Source organism: Anas acuta, chromosome 5 (assembly GCF_963932015.1).
Source record: "Anas acuta chromosome 5, bAnaAcu1.1, whole genome shotgun sequence".
Taxonomy (NCBI): Eukaryota; Metazoa; Chordata; class Aves; order Anseriformes; family Anatidae; genus Anas; species Anas acuta.
The window spans coordinates 30494583-30513596 of NC_088983.1; the positions used below are offsets into that span (position 1 = coordinate 30494583).

The 19014-nt window shown below is 64.0% G+C and overlaps 3 protein-coding genes across 3 annotated transcripts; all 3 read left to right on the forward strand.

The window, feature by feature from the left end:
* The first annotated feature begins 555 nt into the window (after positions 1 to 555).
* On the forward strand, positions 556 to 11597 carry FNBP4 (formin binding protein 4). Its single transcript, XM_068685482.1, is given in 17 exon segments — positions 556 to 722; positions 875 to 955; positions 1930 to 2066; positions 2197 to 2383; positions 2510 to 2660; positions 2740 to 2854; positions 2935 to 3294; positions 3662 to 3872; positions 5477 to 5595; positions 7861 to 7965; positions 8270 to 8403; positions 9368 to 9546; positions 9936 to 10252; positions 10409 to 10846; positions 10848 to 10943; positions 11030 to 11187; positions 11384 to 11597. Coding segments are annotated over 17 exon segments (3009 nt in total). The 5' UTR covers positions 556 to 592; the 3' UTR covers positions 11475 to 11597.
* Positions 11598 to 11715: 118 nt separating this feature from the next.
* On the forward strand, positions 11716 to 15627 carry AGBL2 (AGBL carboxypeptidase 2). Its single transcript, XM_068683085.1, has 12 exons — positions 11716 to 11934; positions 12023 to 12086; positions 12172 to 12300; positions 12336 to 12635; positions 12718 to 12825; positions 12904 to 13054; positions 13139 to 13906; positions 13974 to 14136; positions 14214 to 14340; positions 14469 to 14566; positions 14641 to 14738; positions 14811 to 15627. Exons 1-12 carry the CDS (start codon positions 11905 to 11907, stop codon positions 15478 to 15480), a joined length of 2706 nt encoding a protein of 901 aa, XP_068539186.1. The 5' UTR covers positions 11716 to 11904; the 3' UTR covers positions 15481 to 15627.
* A 37-nt stretch (positions 15628 to 15664) lies between these two features.
* On the forward strand, positions 15665 to 18877 carry MTCH2 (mitochondrial carrier 2). The gene is made up of 13 exons (XM_068685549.1): positions 15665 to 15854; positions 15980 to 16064; positions 16153 to 16259; positions 16340 to 16366; positions 16660 to 16713; positions 16801 to 16858; positions 16998 to 17049; positions 17127 to 17186; positions 17587 to 17680; positions 17778 to 17822; positions 17912 to 17979; positions 18279 to 18354; positions 18484 to 18877. The coding sequence occupies exons 1-13, from the start codon at positions 15768 to 15770 to the stop codon at positions 18568 to 18570; spliced, it is 900 nt and encodes a 299-aa protein (XP_068541650.1). The 5' UTR covers positions 15665 to 15767; the 3' UTR covers positions 18571 to 18877.
* Positions 18878 to 19014: the final 137 nt, after the last annotated feature.

The window sequence follows — 19014 nt, forward strand, 5'->3', positions numbered from 1 at the left end:
GTGGGGGTAGCACTATAGGGCAGAACAGTTACAGCCCTAAGGGCATGCGTGGGGGGTAGAATGGGGCTTCCTTCAGGATGTGGGAACATCCTGAAGTGGTACGGTGCTGTAGGGCATAATCATTATAGGGGCTGTTGCTTAGAGGAGCAGGACAGAGCTTTGGGGCAGGACCCCGCTTATGGGGTAGGATCAAGCAATGACCCTAAACGGCAGTTTGCACTGTGGGGGCAGGATCAAGCTGAAATACACTTTGGGGCTGGACTAGCTATAGGGTTGGCCTCACTATAGGGAGCTGGACTCACTCTAGGACCATACTTGCTATAGGGGGGCTGGAGCCACACCTGCTATGGGGTCATACTTACCATAGGGGACTATGCTTCCCATAGGGAGCCATACTCGCTATGGGGCCATACCTGCTATGGGGCCATGCTCCCTATAGCGCCCTCCCCGCTATAGGGCCGTACCCGTTCGAGGGCCGCCCCCTCCGGGCGTGTCCCCCCGCCCCCCCCCGGGCGCGGTGACGCAGCACGCCTCTTCCTCCTCCTCCTCCTCCTCGTTCCCCTCCCTCCCTCCCTCCCTGTGCCTGGCCGCCATGGGCAAGAAGTCCCGCAGCGCTCCGTGCCGCCGCCCCATCCTGCAGCTCTCCCCGCCCGCCCCCCGCCGGGAGGACGCGGGGTCGGCGCCGCAGCCCCCCGAGGGCGCGGAGTCGGGCTCGGAGCCGGGTAACCCCCCCCCCCCTTTTCCCCCATTTTCTCTCCTCTAGGCAAAAGGGCGACGCCTTTGTGTCTCGGAGGCCGCCTCGGCCCCGTGTCCCCCCTGGGGGTGCCGCGGGGCTGTGGCCGTGACCCCCCCTTTGTGCCCCTTCCCCCCGCAGACGAGCCCGAGGCGGGCCCGGAGCCGCCCCGCAGCGCCCCCCACCCGCCGCCCCCCGCGCCCGCCGCCGTCAAGCCCACAGGTAAGGGGGGGGGGACCCCAAAAACCCACCCTGCTGACCCCCCGGAGACACCCCGCGACCTTCTGTGTTTTTAATGTTACCCCCCCCGCCCCGTTTTCCTTATACAACAGGGCGGTTGTACAAATTTACTTTATCTAATTATCGTTTTTCTATTGTTTATGTATTCCTTACCCGCTCTTTTTCTTTATATAACGGGGCGGTTGTATGAAATAACTTTCTAAACTCGTTATTTTTGTGTTAAATATATATTTTTAACCCCCCTTTTTTTCTTTATGGAACAGGGTGGTTGTATTAATTGACTTTTTTGCTGATTATTTTTTCATCGATTATATTTGTTACGTCCCTCTTTTTCTTTATATATTACGTAAATTATTTTTTGCATGAATTATTTTTGCATAAATCGAATTTAAATAATTATTTTTCCATTATTTACATGTATTTTTTTAAAAATAAGTAGCGTAATCTCACCCTTTAAGCCCCTTTTATTCAGCGCAGTGCCACATTTCTCTCACCCCCCAGATGTCTTTTTTTGGGGGGGGGGAGCAGGGTTATTGCCCCCCACCCCCTTTCACTGATTTTTGGGGTTCCCCCCCAAGTGCTGCGTGGCTGATCCCCCTCAGCAGTTTGGGGTGGCAGATGCTGTTTTTCCACCTATTATTTTGGTGTGTATTTGTTGGTTTTTTTCTTGTTGTTTTTTTTTTTCTCGTTTTTTTGGTTTTTGTGCATACACATTTTTTGTTTCCTTTTTTTTTTTGGTAAGAGATTTTTTCCCTCTTCCTTCAATTTTTTGGGGGCGGGTCGGTGCCCCCTCGGTTTGCGGGTGGGATACGATGCCTGCCACATCGAGGGTCACTCTTTGCTCCTCGTTTCTCCTGGCTGCACCCCCCCAATCCGGGAAAAAACCCATCGGGGGGGGAGCTCCTTTTGCGGGGTCCCCGTCCCCTCCCCGCTGAGGGTCCCCTCTCCCCGGCCAGGCGGCCTGTGCCTGCTCGGCGCCTACGCAGACAGCGACGATGAGGAGGGCGAAACCTCCGAGAAGTCGGCGCGCTCCGGAGATGCCAACGGAAACAACTCAGCCGACATCGACAGCACGCTGGCAAACTTCCTGGCGGTGAGCGGGGGGCTCCGGGGGGCTTCCCCCTGCCGGAGGGGAGGGGAGCGGGCGGCTCCTGGCTGCCACCCTCCCGCTCCGCTCCCCCTCGCCCGCGGCTTTGACTCGCCTCGCCGCCTTGTTTTTAAAGGAGATCGACGCCATCACGGCCCCCCCGCAGCCCGCGGAGCCTGCTGCCGTGCCCCCCCCCACGCCTCCCCGCCCCGAGCCCAAGGAGCCGAGCGCCGGGCAGCCCCCCGGCACCGCCAGCGCCAACGGCACGGACGCGGCGCCGGCCCCCGAGTGGCAGTACGACACCCAGTGCTCGCTGGCGGGAGGTGAGCGCTCGCCGCCGGGGCCGTGGCTACACGGGGAACCCGGGGAGGTGGCGGAATTAAAGGGGGGGGGACGAGAGCCTCGGGGGTGGCCTGCGAGTGACTGATTTGTCCTCACGCCCCCAACAGTGGGAGAACTGGAGATGGGCGACTGGCAGGAGGTGTGGGACGAGAACACGGGCTGCTACTACTACTGGAACACGCAGAGCAACGAGGTGACCTGGGAGCTGCCGCCGTACCTGGCGGCGCAGGTCCAGGGCCTGCAGCACTACCAGCACAGGTGAGGGCGAGCTCGGCTGCGGGGAAAGAGGGGGGCTGCGTCCCCATGCAGGCCCCTCACTGCTCCTCTTCCTCCTCAGTGCTGCAGCAGCGGGTGCCAACGGGAGCTTCGCGGCGTCTGCGGAGCTGTACCCGCAGGAGAAAGGGGCCGCAGCGGGCGGCCGCGGGGCCGGCCTGGCCAAGCCGGTGAAGAAGGTGAGTGGGGTGAGCGGGGTTTGGGCCAGGGGCGCACGGAGCCGCTGCCCGCGGGCTGACGTGGCTCTCGGACCCCGCAGGAGGTGAACGAAGGCGTTCAGGCGCTCTCCAACAGCGAGGAGGAGAAGAAAGGGGTGGCCGCGGCCCTCCTGGCACCGCTCCTGCCAGATGTGGTGAAGGAGGAAGAGGAGCGCTGGCGGAGAAAGGTGATCTGCAAGGAGGAAGTCGAGCCGCCCCCGGAAGAGGAGGCGAAAACAGAGGAGGCGGCAGCGGTGGCGGCTGCTGCTGCTGCTGCTCCTGAAGAGCCCGAAGCTGGCAGGGACCCCCTGGAGGACACGCTGCAGGAGGAGCTGTGCAGCGTGGTGCAATCGGGGGAGAGCGGGGAGGAAGAGGAGGAGCAAGACACGCTCGAACTGGAGATGGTGCTGGAGAGAAAGAAGGTACGGGAAGTTCTTTGTCACGTGAATAAGGCCGCGAATAAGGCTGCGGGTGCAGCCAAATCGCAGCTAGGAAAGACCCAGGAGCAGCAGACGCTCGCATCCCTCCCCGAGCCCTTTGGGAGAGGACCCAACTCAGCCCCCGCTGCTCCCGGTCGGGCTCCTTGCAGAGCTGGAAGCTCGATGAGCTGTGGCTGTGTTCAGCTGCTCCCCTGGCAGCCCTGGAGCTGTTGCTCCGTGCTCGCTGCTGTTAACGCCGCATCCTGATTAGAGCAGCCGTTTCCCTTTCACGCACAACTCACACCCACGGTTGTCTTCCTGGGGCGGTTTGGGACCCTACAGCGCAGCTCACCGGCTCGTGTCTCCGCAGGCAGAGCTGCGTGCCTTGGAGGAAGGAGACGGCAGCGTTTCAGGCTCCAGCCCGCTCTCTGACGGGAGCCAGTCGGCCTCGCAGGACGCGACCCGCAGGCTGGCCTCCAAGCGAGGGAAATGGAAACTGTTTGTGGGAGCTGCCAGCCCCGAATCCACTAGTCGAGGCTCCAGCAAAACGGGCCGGGAGAGCCCGGAGGCGGGAGAAGCAGGTAATTCGAAAGGCTCCCTTCGGAGGGAGGCGCGGGTGCTTGGAAAGGCCGCAGCCCTCTCCTGCAGGGGCCTCTTCCCCCCGAAGATGCGGCTGGCCCGCAGCCCCGCGCGGCGCGTAGCGATGCCGGGAGGCGAGGTACGTGCGCGGGGCAGGAGGGCCCGGCCGCGGGGTGAGAGTCCCACGGGCACGGGGACAACGAGGCGCTCTGCCAAATCCTCTGCTTTATTCTCTAGCTAAAATATTTAGCAGAACGCCGATACTGGGCGTGTTATTGGAAAAGAGAAAGCAAAAGTGTGGGGAGCGGTGGCTTCATGCCCTGCTGCCTTCTGCCTCCCTCCCGACCTGCGAACCCTAACTAGGCTGTGTTGGGAGCTGTTACCTCCTCTGTAAGCTCTGTCCGTGCGTTGTGGGGGAGCAGTCGCTGTGTTTTAGCAGCTGAGGTGTCCCCTGAGAGCCATCCGGCTCCGCACCCAGTGCGTACAAACCCCAGGCAGGACCTCGCTGCGAGATCCCCCTCGTTCCTACGAGGCTGTTTCAGGAGAGGTGCGTTGGGTTTTCCAGCGTTGCCTGAGCTCTCCGCTTCCCGTGCGGTGCCAGGAGGCCTTTCAGAGACCTCTGCCCAGACACGTTGCAGAGCACCACGTAGATTTATTGCCTCGGGGAAATGGCACGGTCATGGCCGCTGCAGTGTGTGCTCCGGTGGCTGGAAGCTCCCCGGCTCTCCCCAAAACACTTTGGGAGAACAAACAGTGCGTGCCTGGCTGCCAACCTCTCCTGGGAGTGCAGCTTCAGGCCAGCACCTGCCTGCCTCGTAACGGAGCAGCGCAGCCCCTCTTGAACATAAAATTTGCCAAATAAGAGCTTTTTCTAGTGAAATCGGGTGTGGAAGTGCCCTGTGCCCGTAGCAGGCTGCGTCCTGCTGCAGCGGGAGGCGGCAGAAGCCTGGTTAGGGGCTGCGGTGACCCTGACGTGTGCGTGCCTCGTGCAGGGCTGTGATCAGGAGCCTCGCTGTGGAGCTTGCATGAAATCGGTGACTGTGTGTCCGGGTGGCCCCCGGGGGGTGGTTTTGCCACGGTGGTTTTGCCACAGGGCTTTTCCCTGTCCCTCGTGGGCTCGCAGACAGAAGGTGCCTGGGACCGGCTGTCATGCAGCAGTGCTATTTTCTTGCTGCCGTCCTGTGATGTTGCCCAAACAGGACGTTATTGTCAAAAAGCAGCTTTTTGGGAGTACTCTGCTCTCTCTGACAATTGCCTCAGCCTGCTTAACACATGACACCTCTTGCTGACGAATTATTAAGCTGCAGGAGTTTCCTGATTGCCCGCCCGGCGGCTGGCTCTGCCTGCACTTCCTCCAACCTTCGCTGCAGGCTCTCTGTTGCTCTTCCTGTCCTCACATCCTAGCAGCTGTAATTCACCGATTCCCGTTCTTCTGGAAGAACCACGGCCATCCGACACAGAGGGTCTGCAGCCCTCTCTGCTTTTGGTTTCAGGCTTTTTTTTTTTCCCAGCAGTGGGCTTTGGCTCTGGCAGCGGCGCGTGGAGCCCGGGCAGCGCCGCGGTGGCGGCAGGACGCGAGGTTCACCTCTCGTTTCTTCTCCTGCAGCCGCGGGCACGGAAGCACCCGATGTGCATTCAGACAAAGAGGCAGAGTCTGAGGAGCCCCAGGAGAAAGCCAAAGCACAAGGGGCACCAAAAATAGAAGAAGAGGAGCAGGACCTAAAGGTAATGCAGGTGTGCGCGCGTGAGACCGCGTTCGGCACGTGGCGGGGACAGCGGCAGGGTGCTCCCCCGAGTGCTGCGGGGCTGTTGGGTGCCTTGGCCCCCCCCCCAGGCAGTCGGTGCTGGGGCTTTGGCTGTTTTTGGGGAAGGTGGGGGCAGTTTGACACCTCAGATCCTGGGCTGCAGGAACAGCTCGCCCTGTGAAAGGGCGGCTGTGCAGGATTGGGCTAGCTCTGTCGCCCCGTATCCTGTCTCCAGCAGGAGCCAGCAGCAGAGGCTTGAGAGAGCCTCTTAAAAGTAAAAAAAAAAAGGGGGGTGGGGGCACAAAGAACGGCCCCTGGGTCTTGTCACAAGAGAGAGCAAACGCTTTTGTCTTGACTTGTTGATACTAACGCCGTTACCGTCCTGCCTCCAGGCCGAAGACTCCTCGTCCGTAACCTCTGTGCCCGGAGGCTGCCAGTGTTGGGGTTCTGCCCTGTACCTGGCGTTACTTTACGAAGCAGCAGTTGGCTGTTAGGTGCAAACTGGGGAAGCCCCGGGCATTTCAGCACCATCGTTCTGATATTTTCTCTTCAGGGGCTCAGTTTGCCTTCCTGACTGCAGCTGAACAATTCCCAGAGCTCCTCCCGGAGCGGCACCGGTTGCACGCAGAGCTGCAGGTGCTGGGTGATGGTTACGCAGTGCCAGGGGAGATCTTTGTCCGTCCCAACCTGTCCCCTTCACTCCCCAGCCGCTCACTACTGTGAGATCTGCGGCATTCAGTTTGATTCCTGAGTGATTTCGTTCCGTTTGCAAACTTTGTTGCCTCTGTTGGCCGTGTCCTTTATGGATGCCGTTTCCTTATGGATGTCCTTTATGGATGGGGAATCGCCAGCTCGTGGTAGAACCCCAGTGGAAACCTTCCGCAGAGAAACCTCGCACTTATTTCTCAGTCCTTATTTCCCCTCATTTAATCACTTTTACAGAGTGAAAGAGCTTTACCATCCTGGTGACAGATTTAGCCTCTGTCCCGTAAAAAAACAACTCTTAACGAGTTCTGAGATGTGATGTTCTCTGCACAGAACCAGCGAGCCTCCTCTAGCGTAGCATATCCATGAGGCTTTTGTGGTTTTTTAATTTATTTTTAAAAAAAGCAAAAAACAAGCCTGCAGCGAGGATCACGCGCGCTGGCTGCTGTCCCCCAGCCGGCTGCCGACAGCCTTTCAAACCGTCACATGTGCTGTCACCTTTTCTTCTGGTGCTGGAGGTGCTCTGTGTGACGGACTGTTTGCCGTAGCGTGGTGGCTTCACGTGCAGGAGCCCTCTAGCGCTGTTGGAGGAATGCCATCTCCTCGGGTAATTTGTACCGCTCGCTTCGTCGGTTCGGGGCCATCTCTCTCCTGCCAGCCTCTGGTTTGTAGGAGATCCTCCGCTGCGGAGCTGCCCTCAGATGTGGGACCTTCCCGGCTTCTCCTAGGGATGTCGGTGTGGGAATTCATTTCCCTGCCCTCGGGCTCCTCTAGCACGGCTCGTCGGCCCGGCCCAGCCCTGTCCCTGGGGACAGGCGCCACATTGTTGGCTTTGGGGACCTTCCAAAGCCTCTGCTGAAGAATGATGGAAAACAAAAATTGTTTCAGAGCCGTCCTTGAAGCAATCAGTCACGGTGTCCTCGGAGGCATCTGTGCTGCCCTCAGTCGCTTCCTGGCTCGTTACTTGCTCTCAGCCCCTTCCCCTAGGTCACGTCCCAGTGCTGCGCCCATTGCGGAGTTCCCACTCCTGCGGGGTGCTGGGGTTGAGCCCCCGGTCACCGCGGGCAGGTCTGGATCTTAACACAGCCCTGGCCCAGCTCCTGAGTAAATGCAGAGCGGGCACAGCAGCTCTCTGCACACTCCCAGCTCGTTCCGTGGGAAGTGGCAATTTACAAAGGCTGCGGATACGTCCCGGCCCATTTCCTTTGGGAAGCAGTTGAAAGACTTTTATTGAAGGTTTTGTGCCGTGGCAGTAGCTCTGCCGTGACTCCAAAGCCGGAGCGCACCGAGCCGTTGGCTGGTTTGGAGCTGGGGGCCGCCATGCAGAGAGGGGCTCACCCAGAGGGGCCACCCCATGCAGATCCCATCCTGGGGGGCGCGGGAGGGAGCGGGCTCAAAGGAGGGGGCAGCCCACGCCAGTTCCAGGGGGATTTCCTCACCCAGCCGTGCCGAAGGACCGCGGAGAGCCCCCGGGACGTCCTCGAGCCTTGTGACGCCGCCCGAGCGCGGCTCTTGACTCTTTCCCCTTTCTCCCTGGCAGTTTCAGATCGGAGAGCTGGCAAACACTCTGACTAGTAAATTGGAGTTCCTGGGCATCAACAGACAATCTATCTCCAACTTCCACATGTTGCTGTTGCAGACAGAGGTAACCAAGCCTTCGCCCCTCGCTCCGGCCTTCCGTCCCGAAGCGGATCAGATACTGTCCGCCGCTCGAGCGCCGAGGGCCGGTGCTGCGTGAAGCTCGTGGCGGTGCCGCGCGCCCGCCCGCCCGCCTCCTGCGCCGCAGGGCCCTTCCTCCGCGGGGGGCGAGCATGGCTTTGCGCGGAGGCGGTCTCTTCCTCCTGGCCCCCCGCGTCCCGTGCCGTAAGGGAGCCTCCTGGACCTCGAGTCCTGTCCCGAGGGCCGCTTGCAGCCCCCCTCAACGGCTTCCCCCGGTTCTTGCCCTCTAGACCCGCATTGCAGACTGGCGAGAAGGTGCTCTCAATGGAAACTACCTCAAACGCAAACTTCAAGACGCAGCCGAACAGCTAAAACAATACGAAATAAACGCCACCCCTAAAGGCTGGTCCTGCCACTGGGACAGGTACGCGCTCTCCTACCTTTCTCACCTTTCATCTCTGACATCTCAGACATGATTTGTGACCATCACCACCTGAAACGACGTGGCGCCGTCCCTCTCGGAGACTCCGTTAGCGGTGCCGGGCAGGCAGAGCAACTTCCGGCACTTACAGAGTTGGGGCCAGCCGCCAAATTGGAGAGTGCAAAGCGAGAGCTCAGTGCTTTGAGACGGAGCCGATCCCCTGATTGGACAGAGCTGGTGTTCACTCTCGCGAGTGTAAAGCGCTGCGGAGGGCGGGCCTGGGGGGTCGCGCATGCGAGAGCTCTGTGAACTTTGCAGGATCTCTGGATCACCTCTTCTGACCAACAGCTCTGACAAAGGACAAACTTCAACTCATCGACGGAATGAAGAACAAGATTTCTGTCTCCTGCCAGCAGGTCAGACCCAAACATTTCTTTTTCTATTTGGCTTTCTTGATTAATTTTCCTTTATTTGAAATCTTTGCTCTTTTGTTTTTCAGCTCCCAGATCCGCTCCCTCTCTCTAGCATTCACTGTATGTTTGACACCAAGAGTATCATAAAAGCGACCTCCACGCACCGTGGGCTAGGGGGGCAGCCGCTTCTCTCACTGGGCTGTTCCCCGGTGCCCCTTCTTGGAGGGCGACTTTGAGCCAAGGCAGTGGCTGAAAGTCCCGGTGCTAGCCCGACCTCGCTCTGCTGCACGCTGGCCTGCTTTCTCAGCCCTCCCCTCCCCGGAGTGGGGGGCTCAGCGGCGTTCACGCAGCCAGCGGTGCGAGTAGCTTTGAGCGAGCCGGCTCGGGCCTCTCCTGCCTCTGTCCTCAAAGTTGTTTGTTGCGTTTGAGAGTGGCAGCCCAGCTGCAGAGGGTCTTCCCTGCGAGAGCACACTGCTGTCGTGGGCAGGCCCGCCTCGGGAGTGTCGCTACACGGGGAGGGAAAGTAAAGACTCGTTCTCTTTCTTGTGATTTAGGGAGCATAGACGCTATTTCTATGTTAACGAGCACTCAGGAGAGTCGCAATGGGAGTTCCCCGACGGGGAGGACGAAGATGAAGGACAGCAGAGCACCGACAGAAAAGCCGACGGTCCTCCTAAGCCACCCCCCAAAGAGAAAGGAGAGCGCGCCGGAGATGCCGCCGAGCGCTCCGCAGGTACAGCACGGGGGCGGGAGGAGAAAGGGGGGGGTGCTGGGTTTTGTGCTCCCCAGGAGCAGGTTCCCGTCCATGCAGACACGCGGCGTGGGTCCTGCTGTGCTGGCGGGAGGCTACCACCTCCCTCGCCAGGCGCCTCGCTCGCGGTAGCGTTAGCCGAGCCGGGGCAGGCACCGCTCCTGCGTCTGAGCCGTCCCCGTCGGTTGTGGCCGTCCCAGCGGAGCCGGGGAAAGCAGGGTGCTGCGGGGCCGAGCTTGTAGCCTGGCCTCCGCCTCCCCGTTCTGCGGCAGGGCCTTGGAAGGAGGCAGCACGCGCCCGTGCTGGCAGCAGGAGCGGCAGCGCGGTCAGTAGCCTGGGTTTTCAAGCCTGTGTCAATATGTATTCTTCAGGCTCCCTTTGTAAAGAATCCTTCTCAGGCCAAGTCCCTGCTACGTCTCTCATGCCGCTCACTCCATTTTGGACTCTGCTTCAGTCCTCTGTCCCGGTCCTCCAACCTCCCTTGCCTTTGGAAATGCCTCCGCCGCCTCCGCCTCCACCAGATTCGCCCCCGCCACCGCCGCCACCACCCCCGCCACCGCCTGGAGAAGACGGCGAGATCCAGGAAGTGGAGATGGAAGATGAGGGGGGCGAGGAGCCGCCTGCCCCGGGAACAGAAGAAGACGCTCCCCTGAAGCCTCTCCTGCGCCCGGCTGTCAGCAGCAGCCAGGTGAGCAGCGGAGCAGGCACGCGTGCCGTGTAGCTGTTGGATCCCCAAGCACTTGAGGGCGAGGGTGGTGGTAAAAGGGGAGCGAGGGGCGAGTCCCGGCCCCGTTGGGTTCTGTCCCTCCTGTCTGGGCTCTCACCTCGTTGCCGTCCATTGCAGGGAGCCGCCGAACCCAGCCCTGCCCCGCTGCTCTCCGCCAAGCCTCAGAAGCGGAAAGCCGCCGAGATGAACCCGGGGCTGCTGCAGCGAACGGCCACCATCGGCAGCTGCCCCGTCATCTACAGCCAGCCCCTCATGGCCGCCAGCAAGTACCAGCCTTCGGCCGTGCCCCTCGCCTCCCTGAGGCCACGCCAGCGGCTGCAAGGCGAGCTCCAAGGCCGCGCCAACCTCCGCCTCGCGCCGGGCCACGCCGCCGGCCCCCAGCCCACCAGCCTGGCCATGCAGCCCGGCTACTTGGGGGTGACGGCACCCGCGGCGCCTTCCCTCATGAGCTACTCGGAGTGTGCCGTGCCTGCCAGCCTCGCCGCCGCCCCCGCCGTGCCGCTGGCCCCGGCGCGCGGATCCCTGCCCGCCACCAGCACTGCCGAGCAGCCGCCGCCCCCCCCCGCCGCCCCAAACGCCCCCACCTCCCACCCCCAAGGCGCCGCCGCCGCCTGAGAAGCCCGAGAAGCCGAGGAAGGGGCGGAAGGAAAAGGTAGGAGGATGTTCCTTCGCCCTTCCCTCACCCACTTGCCCATTCCTTGCCCACACACTCACCACGGACTTGGATTTCCTACGCAGGGCAAGAAGGGCAAGACGAAAATGCCGTCTCTGGTGAAGAAGTGGCAGAGCATCCAGCGGGAGCTGGACGAGGAGGAGAACTCCAGTTCCAGCGAGGAGGACCGGGAGACGACGGCACAGAGGCGCATCGAGGAGTGGAAGCAGCAGCAGCTGCTCAGGTACGGACCCGGGAGGCTGTGCCAGAGCCAGCAGCACTTCATCATGCCGTGCTGCTTGGCTGTGGAGAGGTGTTTAGGTGCCCCCTCTTAAAGGGAGCAGGATTTGGGGTCTCTGGCTGGGAGTATGAGGGAACGGGGTGCTGGGGAGTGTCCCCGTGCACCACCCGCGTGCTGACACCCCGCTTTGTCCCCGCAGTGGCATGGCGGAGAGGAATGCCAACTTCGAGGCGCTGCCGGAGGACTGGCGAGCGCGGCTGAAGCGGAGGAAAACCGCGTCGAGCACATGAGGCGCGCGCACACAGCGCTCTTCTGTTGTTTTTTTGTTGTTTTGTTTTGTTTTTTTTACAGTTGTACAGTTTAGAGCCCTTTACGACTCAAATCGTTGTCCAATAAATTGTAGCAGTTTGGGACGTGCTGTCTGCTTGAAGGGGGGGCTGTCCCTGCCCCACGGCAGGAGGGTGGTTCGGGGTGGGATTGCAGGCTGGGGCCAGAGCACCACCCCCGCTTTGGGGACGGGGACTGGGGGGGGGGGGAACCTTGCCATGGCCCCGCTCCTCTGCGTACCTTCCAGGGATAACAAAATCCCTCTGGCTCCTTTCCCAGCTCCTCTCTGGGACCGCCCCGTCCCTCCCCACTGCCACCGGTCGCTCAGCGACCGCGTTGTGAGCCCTGTTGCACTGCCAGGGCCGGGAGGAGGCTCGGGCACGGCTCGCGGCCATGGATCCCTCGGGGTACCCCACTGTGCAGGTCAGGGCCGGGGTTTGGGGGAGGAGGGCTGCTGGCTGCAGCCCCTGGGGGATCCCTAAGCAGGGCCTGACCCCGCTGCCCTGCCCAGGTGGTCCCCGAGCCCTATGACAGCTTCATGCGCTGCCACCTGCGCTACTACGGCTACTTCCGAGGTGAGCCCGGGGCTGTTCCCCCCCCCCTTTATCCCCTGGGGTGCAGGATTCCCCTGCTGGGGCTCCAGCACCGCTCCTCCCCCAGGCCAGAAGACGGGTGGGAAGCAGAGCCCCGTGTCCCCACGAGGACACTCGGAGTGCCACCATGCCGAGGCGCCCAGCCTGGGTAGCGCCGGCCCCGGCTGCCGGCAGCGCGTGGGGAAGGAGCCGAGCTGTGAGTGAAGCCCCCCGGCACTGGGCTGTGGGGCTGCCTCACCCCTCACGGGGTCCTTGTCCCTGCCTGGGGGTGGCGGGTAGTTTGGGGGGTGACACCAGGAGTGTTGTCCCCAAAATTTGCAGCCCGTGCTCTGCCAGTGCCGTGTGGTGAGGCCGGGAGCCCCCCAGCCCCTCCTGCAGCCCCCAGGGTGCTGGAGCCGGGCCGCTCGGGGGGCTGCGGGTTCCCCGGGGAGCCGCGGGCTCTCTTCGCCCTCCCCTCAGCGCGAGGACCCCTGCCCGCTCCCCGGTGGCCCATCGAGTGCGAAGTCATCAAGGAGGCCATCGAGCACATCGGTGAGGCAGCGCTCCGGCCTCTCCCGCCCTCATCCCCATGTCCTCAACGGGGTGACAGCGGGGTGAATCTGTGTCCCCCCAGAGTGGGTTCCCCCCGAACCCGAGCCCTTCTGCCAGCCCTCGAGCCATGAGCAGGTGCCGGCGGGCAGCAGCGAGGAGCAGGGCACTGTTGTCTACCACCTGAACCCAGGTAGCACCCATGGGTGCTGCTGGCACCCTCCCCATCCCCACACCATCCCCTTAGGTGCTGAACCCCGCTGTCCCTCAGTGCCCCCAGGCTCCTGCTTCACCCGTGCTCGGGCCGGGGGGGCCCCGGGCCCCCTCTCCTCACCGGCGGTGTCCCTGGAGGGCCCCCAGGACACCACGCTGCTGTTCGAGTCACGCTTTGAGAGCGGCAACCTCCAGAAAGCCGTCAAGGTGTAAGAGCAGGGCCGGGGGGGGGCAGCCTGGAGGGACACGGCAGTGGGGCCGGGTGCCGCAGCGTGGCCCTTCCCCCCGGGCAGGGGTCCCTACGAGTACGTGCTGACGCTGCGGCCGGACTTGTACACCGCCAAGCACACGCAGTGGTTTTATTTCCGCGTGCAAAACACCCGGCGAGACGCCGTCTACCGCTTCACCATCGCCAACCTGGCGAAGCCCAAGAGCCTCTACGGCGAGGGCATGCGGCCGCTGCTCTACTCGCAGCAGGACGCCCGCAGCCGTGCCGTCGGCTGGCGCCGCGTCGGGGACAAAGTCCACTACTACCGGCGGGGCGGCGGGGACGAGCCGGCCGCCTTCTGCCTCTCCTGGAGCATGCGCTTCCCCCATGATGCCGACACCTGCTACTTGGCCCACTCCTACCCCTACACCTACTCGGATTTGCAGCGCTACCTGCGGGCGGTGGTGGGCGACCCGGTGCGCTCGCGGTACTGCGCGGTGCGGGCGCTGTGCCGCAGCTTGGCCGGCAACACCGTCTACCTGCTGACCATCACCGGCCCGGCCGGCGGCGCGGGCAAGCGGGCGGTGGTGCTGAGCGCCCGTGCACACCCCGGCGAGAGCGGCGGCTCCTGGGCCATGCGGGGCTTCCTCGACTTCGTCCTCAGCGCCGCCCCTGATGCCCGGCTCCTGCGCCGCCTCTTCGTCTTCAAGGTGGTGCCCATGCTCAACCCCGACGGGGTGGTGGTGGGCAACTCGCGCTGCTCCCTGGCCGGCCGCGACCCCAACAGAGCCTACGGGACGGGGTGCCGGGGCTCCTTCCCTGCTGTCTGGCACCTGCGGGCCATGGTGGAGAGGTGAGGGTGGCGCATGGGGGAGCCGGCGGGCTGGTGCCGGTGGCTGCATCCTGACGGGAGCCCGCAGGCTGCTGGCGGAGCGGGAGGTGGTGCTGTACTGCGACTTCCACGGGCACAGCCGCAAGAACAACGTCTTCATGTACGGCTGCGACGGGGGCCGGGCCGGGGCAGCGCCGCGGTTCCTGGAGCGCGTCTTCCCCCTGATGCTGAGCAAGAACGCGCCCGACAAGGTGGGCTCTGCCTTAGCACCTCCCTGGGGTGATATCCAGCGCGTCCCCCGCTGCGCTGACCCTGGCGTCGGCCCCAGTTCTCCTTCCCCAGCTGCAAGTTCAAGGTGCAGAAGAGCAAAGAGGGGACGGGCAGGGTCGTCATGTGGCGGATGGGCGTCACCAACAGCTACACCATGGAGGCGGCCTTTGGCGGCTCCACGCTGGGTGAGGGGCTGTGCGGAGGCGCTGGGGACGGCGTTGTGCCAGGGAATGGGATTTCAGTCCCAAAGGATGAGCTCCGGGTCCTGGCTCGGGAAGCTGCCGCTCGTTTTCTTATCCCGTGTCCCCTCCAGGCGGGAGGAACTCGCACTTCACCGTGGAGGACCTCAAATCGCTGGGCTACCACCTCTGCGACACCCTGCTGGACTTCTGCGACCCTGATTCTGCCAAGGTGGGTGGGTGGGTGCCCAGGGCTGGTGGCACGCCCGTGGTGGCGGTGGCAGTAACGCTGGCTCTGTCCCGCAGTTCCAGCAGTGCCTGGCAGAGGTGCACACGCTGCTGCGGCGGCGGCTGGGCTCCGGTGGGAGCTGGAGCGATGTCCCCACCTCAGACCTCGAGTCTAGGTATGTCCTGGTGACGCTGCCTTGGGGCTGGTGGGGTCAGTGGAGGCTGCAGCCATCCTCTTCCTCATGCAGCACCAGCGGCTCTGACAGCTCCGTGTCCGAGGGACCCCCGGCACAGCCCGGGAGCTCCCGGGAACGGGAGGGACGAGGCGCCCGGGAGGAGGTGCTGGTGCCTGTCTGCCACCCAGGGCGGCTGGAGCCGAGGCGGAGGAAGCGGCTGCGGAGCCGCAGGGCGAGGAACGCCCTGCACCGGCCAAACACCACCCGCCAGAGCCCCGCCGGTGCCCCCGTGAGCGTGGTTCACCCCTCCCCTGCCCCGTGGCTGTGTCCCCACGCTGCTCCCAGCTCGGGTGGCACCGCGGGGGCTGCACCGAGCCCCTGCTTTGCGCTCCCCCAGGTGCCACCGTGGTCCCTCAGGCCCCGGGGACAACCGCGGGTCCCCAACACCCCCGGGGGAGGCCGTGGGGTGCTGGAGGAGCCCGAGCAGCCGCGTGGAGCCGTTCCCCGTCCGCCCATCCCCGCCGCAGCGGGAAGGGGGTCCCGCGGCCGTGATGCTGCTGCGGGGGACCCCCGGCTGCGGGGGGACACGAGGGGCACGGGCCCTGCCCGTGCCACCACCGCCACCACCGGTTCCTGGCGGGGCACAGCCATGGCGCTGCCCACACCGGGAACCGCCACCGGTGGTCGCGGGGGGCGGCCGGGCCCCGCCAGCCCCCGCTGCTACGCCTGCGCCCGGCGCTAACGGGGCCGCGTCCCCCGGTGCCTGCCGGGCTCCCGTTTCCCCCGCAGGCCCCGGGGGCCGCCGCCTCCACCGCCCGCTGGCCCCTCGGGCCCCGCCGCCATGGCGGCGCCTCAGGCCGCGAAGGCGGCGCTGGCGGCGCAGGCCGCGTTGCCATGGCAACCCGGGCCGGAAGCGGGCGGCGGGCGCGGCGGAAGTACCGGGGGCGGAAGCGGAAGCGGCGGCCGTGTCCTTCTGGGCCGTGGCGCCGGGGCGGCAGCAGGAGGGGCAGCGGGAGGAGCAGCGGCGGGATGGCGGACTCGGCCTCACAGGTGCTGCTGGGCTCGGGGCTGACGGTGCTGTCGCAGCCGCTCATGTACGTGAAGGTGCTGGTGCAGGTAAGGGGCGGCGGTACCGGGGCGAGGCGGCGGGATCGATACCGGTACCGGGGGGTGTCGGGGCCGGGCCTGGGCCCCGCGGGCTGCCCGGGATGGCGGGGACTGGGCCGCGCCTCTCCCCGCAGGTTGGCTACGAGCCGCTGCCCCCCACGCTGGGCCGCAACATCTTCGGCCGCCAGGTCTACCAGCTGCCCGGCCTCTTCGCCTACGGTGAGTGAGCGGCCCCGGGAGCCCGGTGGCCGCGGGTGTGCCCTCCGGGTTTGGGGCCCCGACGTGGCCTGACCCGCGTCTCCCCCAGCCAAGCACATCGTGAAGGTCGACGGGAGAGCGGGACTCTTCAAAGGCCTCACCCCCCGGCTCTGCTCCAGCGCCATCGGCACCGTGGTGCACAGCAAAGTGCTGCAGGTACCGTGCCCCGTGCACCAGCCCCGGCGGGGCTGCGTCTTCCCGTGGTGCCCGCTGACCGTGTGCCCTTCTCTCCGCAGCGGTACCAGGACGCCGAGCAGGCTGAGGTACGTTGGAGGAGGCTCTGGTGGTGAATCCTCCCCTCCCTTCCTCCTCCTCCCCTTCTGTCCCCAGCAACTGCTGCTGCCAGGCAAGGCCATGCCCTGTGGGTGTGGGGATTAGCAGCAGCAGCCCAGCACGGAGCTGGCTCTTGGTGCCGCCCCAGTGAGGGTTGAGAGGAGGAGCAGGGTGCTGTCAGAGGTGGAGGGGCTGGTGCTGGGGGGCTGCGCAGCCGTGCCTGAGGAGAACGGGGTGAGTTTTGGGGTGCTGTACCCTGCCTGACGCCTCTGCCCGTCTCCAGCCAGGAGCCAGCAAGAAGGAGCATGTGTCCTCACTGGAGCAAGTCCTCAAGGAGGTGAGGAGCACAGGAAGAGGAGGGTGCTGGGCTGGGCAGCTCTCTCCTGCCCTTCCTCCTCTCGCTGACAGCCCTTTTTTCCTCCAGACCTCCCGAGAGATGGTTGCTCGCTCTGCCGCGACCCTCATCACCCACCCATTCCACGGTAGGTACCCCCATACAGCCTCCTCTAGCTGCTGCTCCTCCCCACGGACAGCCCGGGCGCTGGGTGCTGTGGTGTCCCCACCACCCTGCAGCGTCCCTTTGTCCCCTGCTGACCCCACATCACCTGGCTCTGCCCGCAGTGATCACCCTGCGATGCATGGTGCAGTTCATCGGCAGGGAGACCAAGTACAGGTACGGGGCGTGGGGACAGCCGTGAGGTGCCATGTCCCTGCGTGGCGTGACCTCTCTCCTCTTCCCCCCCGGCCCAGTGGGACACTAAGCGCCTTCGCCACGATTTACCGAGAAGAAGGCATCCTGGGATTCTTTGCGTGAGTGCTCTCGAGGTTGAATTTGTGGGGGGGTCAGCAGGATCTCTCTCCAAAACCCACAAGCTTCACTCGTTGTTTCTTGCTTTGTCCAGCCTCCCATTTCCTCACCCAGTTGTACCAGGCCCTAATTTTGGCGCGCAGTGCCCGTTGTGCACTGGGGACATTGTGCCTGGGGACATTAAAACTCTCATCCTCCTCCCACAGCCGGCAGCTCGGGGCACTCTGAGTCACCACAGCCCTTTTCTCCCAATCATGCATGCATTCTTCCAGCCAACACAGGCTGTTTTTTTCCAAGCCTCTGTGATCCCAAGGCACGGAGCTGCCCAGTTTCACCCAGCTGTTGGGCAGAGGGCTGCCCCCTCCTGTTCCTAAACCCGCTGCCTCTTCTATCCTCTTCCAGCGGCCTTATCCCGCGGCTCCTCGGAGACATCCTGTCGCTCTGGCTATGCAACATGCTGGCCTACCTCATCAACACGTACGCGCTGGAGAACGGGGTAGGGGCTCGGTGCTGTGCGGGGGCAGCTGGGCTGAGGGTGGGCACGCAGGTCCCTGCTCCGCATCGGGGCTGAAGCTGCCTTCCTCCTCCCCCAGGTCTCCATGGCGGAGATGAAGAGCTACTCGCAGGCAGTCACCGGAGTAAGTACAGCCCCCGCCTGGGTGTTTGCACACCCAGGAGGCTCCTTGGAGGGGCTGGAGGTGCTGAGCAGCCCCGCTTTCCCCCGCAGTTCTTCGCCAGCATGCTGACGTACCCCTTCGTGCTGGTCTCCAACCTGATGGCCGTCAATAACTGCGGGTGAGCGTGCTGCCACCACCTCCCTCGCCTCCCGCGCTCCCCCCCGAGGGCGCATGCGTGCCCGGAGAGGTTAGCGAGAGCCATCCACGCAGGATCAGGCCCCAGAGCTGCCTTTCCAAAGCTCCGAGTGGTACAGGAGGGTTTCAAACCCGTCGTGGCCGTGGGTTCGATCCCTCGCTGCCTTGGGGGGCTCGGAGGGAGCTGGGCACGCCCGAGCCCAGCCCCAGGGCGCTGTGTCTCACCTCACCTGCTCAGCCCTGTGTGGAAATAACCCCGTGGTGCTCTCCTCCCCTCCCCAGGCTGGCCGGGGGCCTCCTTCCCTACGCGCCCACCTACTCCTCCTGGCTGGACTGCTGGAGCCAGCTGCACAAGGAGGTGAGGGGCTGGGGCCGCTGCACCCCCTGGCCACGACTGTGGGCTCACGGGGAGCCCTGCGGTTCTCTGGGGCTGCGATGGCCGGGATCCTCCCAACCCCACCCTGCACTAACCCGTGTCCCCTTCCAGGGCAACATGAGCCGAGGGAACAGCCTGTTTTTCCGCAAGGTGCCCGCAGGGAAGCGATACGTGTGGGAGGAGAGGAGGTTCCGCTGAAGAAGCTGTGAGCGGAATCGCGAAGCTGAGGCCAAGCTCCGGAGACAAAGAATTATGCGAGAGTTGTGATTTCTATACCGTTTTTTTAAAAATCATTTCATCCTGAGAGACAAAAGGTGGCCGTGTGAGAGTGTCTGTCGGGGGGCCGGGGGCTTCCTGCAGGAGAACCCGCGCTGCCCCAGCCCATCCCAGCTGATCCCAGCCGATTCCCCCGCACCCTTTCCCCGACGCAGCCGCCGGAGCCGTGTCCCCGCTTTGTTTCAGCAGCGGAAATTCCACCCCAAGATAATGGCACCCGGAAACATGACCCTGCTCCGTCTCTGTGTCCTTGTTTTAACGGGCGGGCGTGCCAACCTCTCGGGCAGCGGGGAAGCGACGGCCCGGGGGCAACCCACCTAGTGCCCGGCTTGCACACCTGCTGCCAGGCTTGCACGCCCAGCAGGC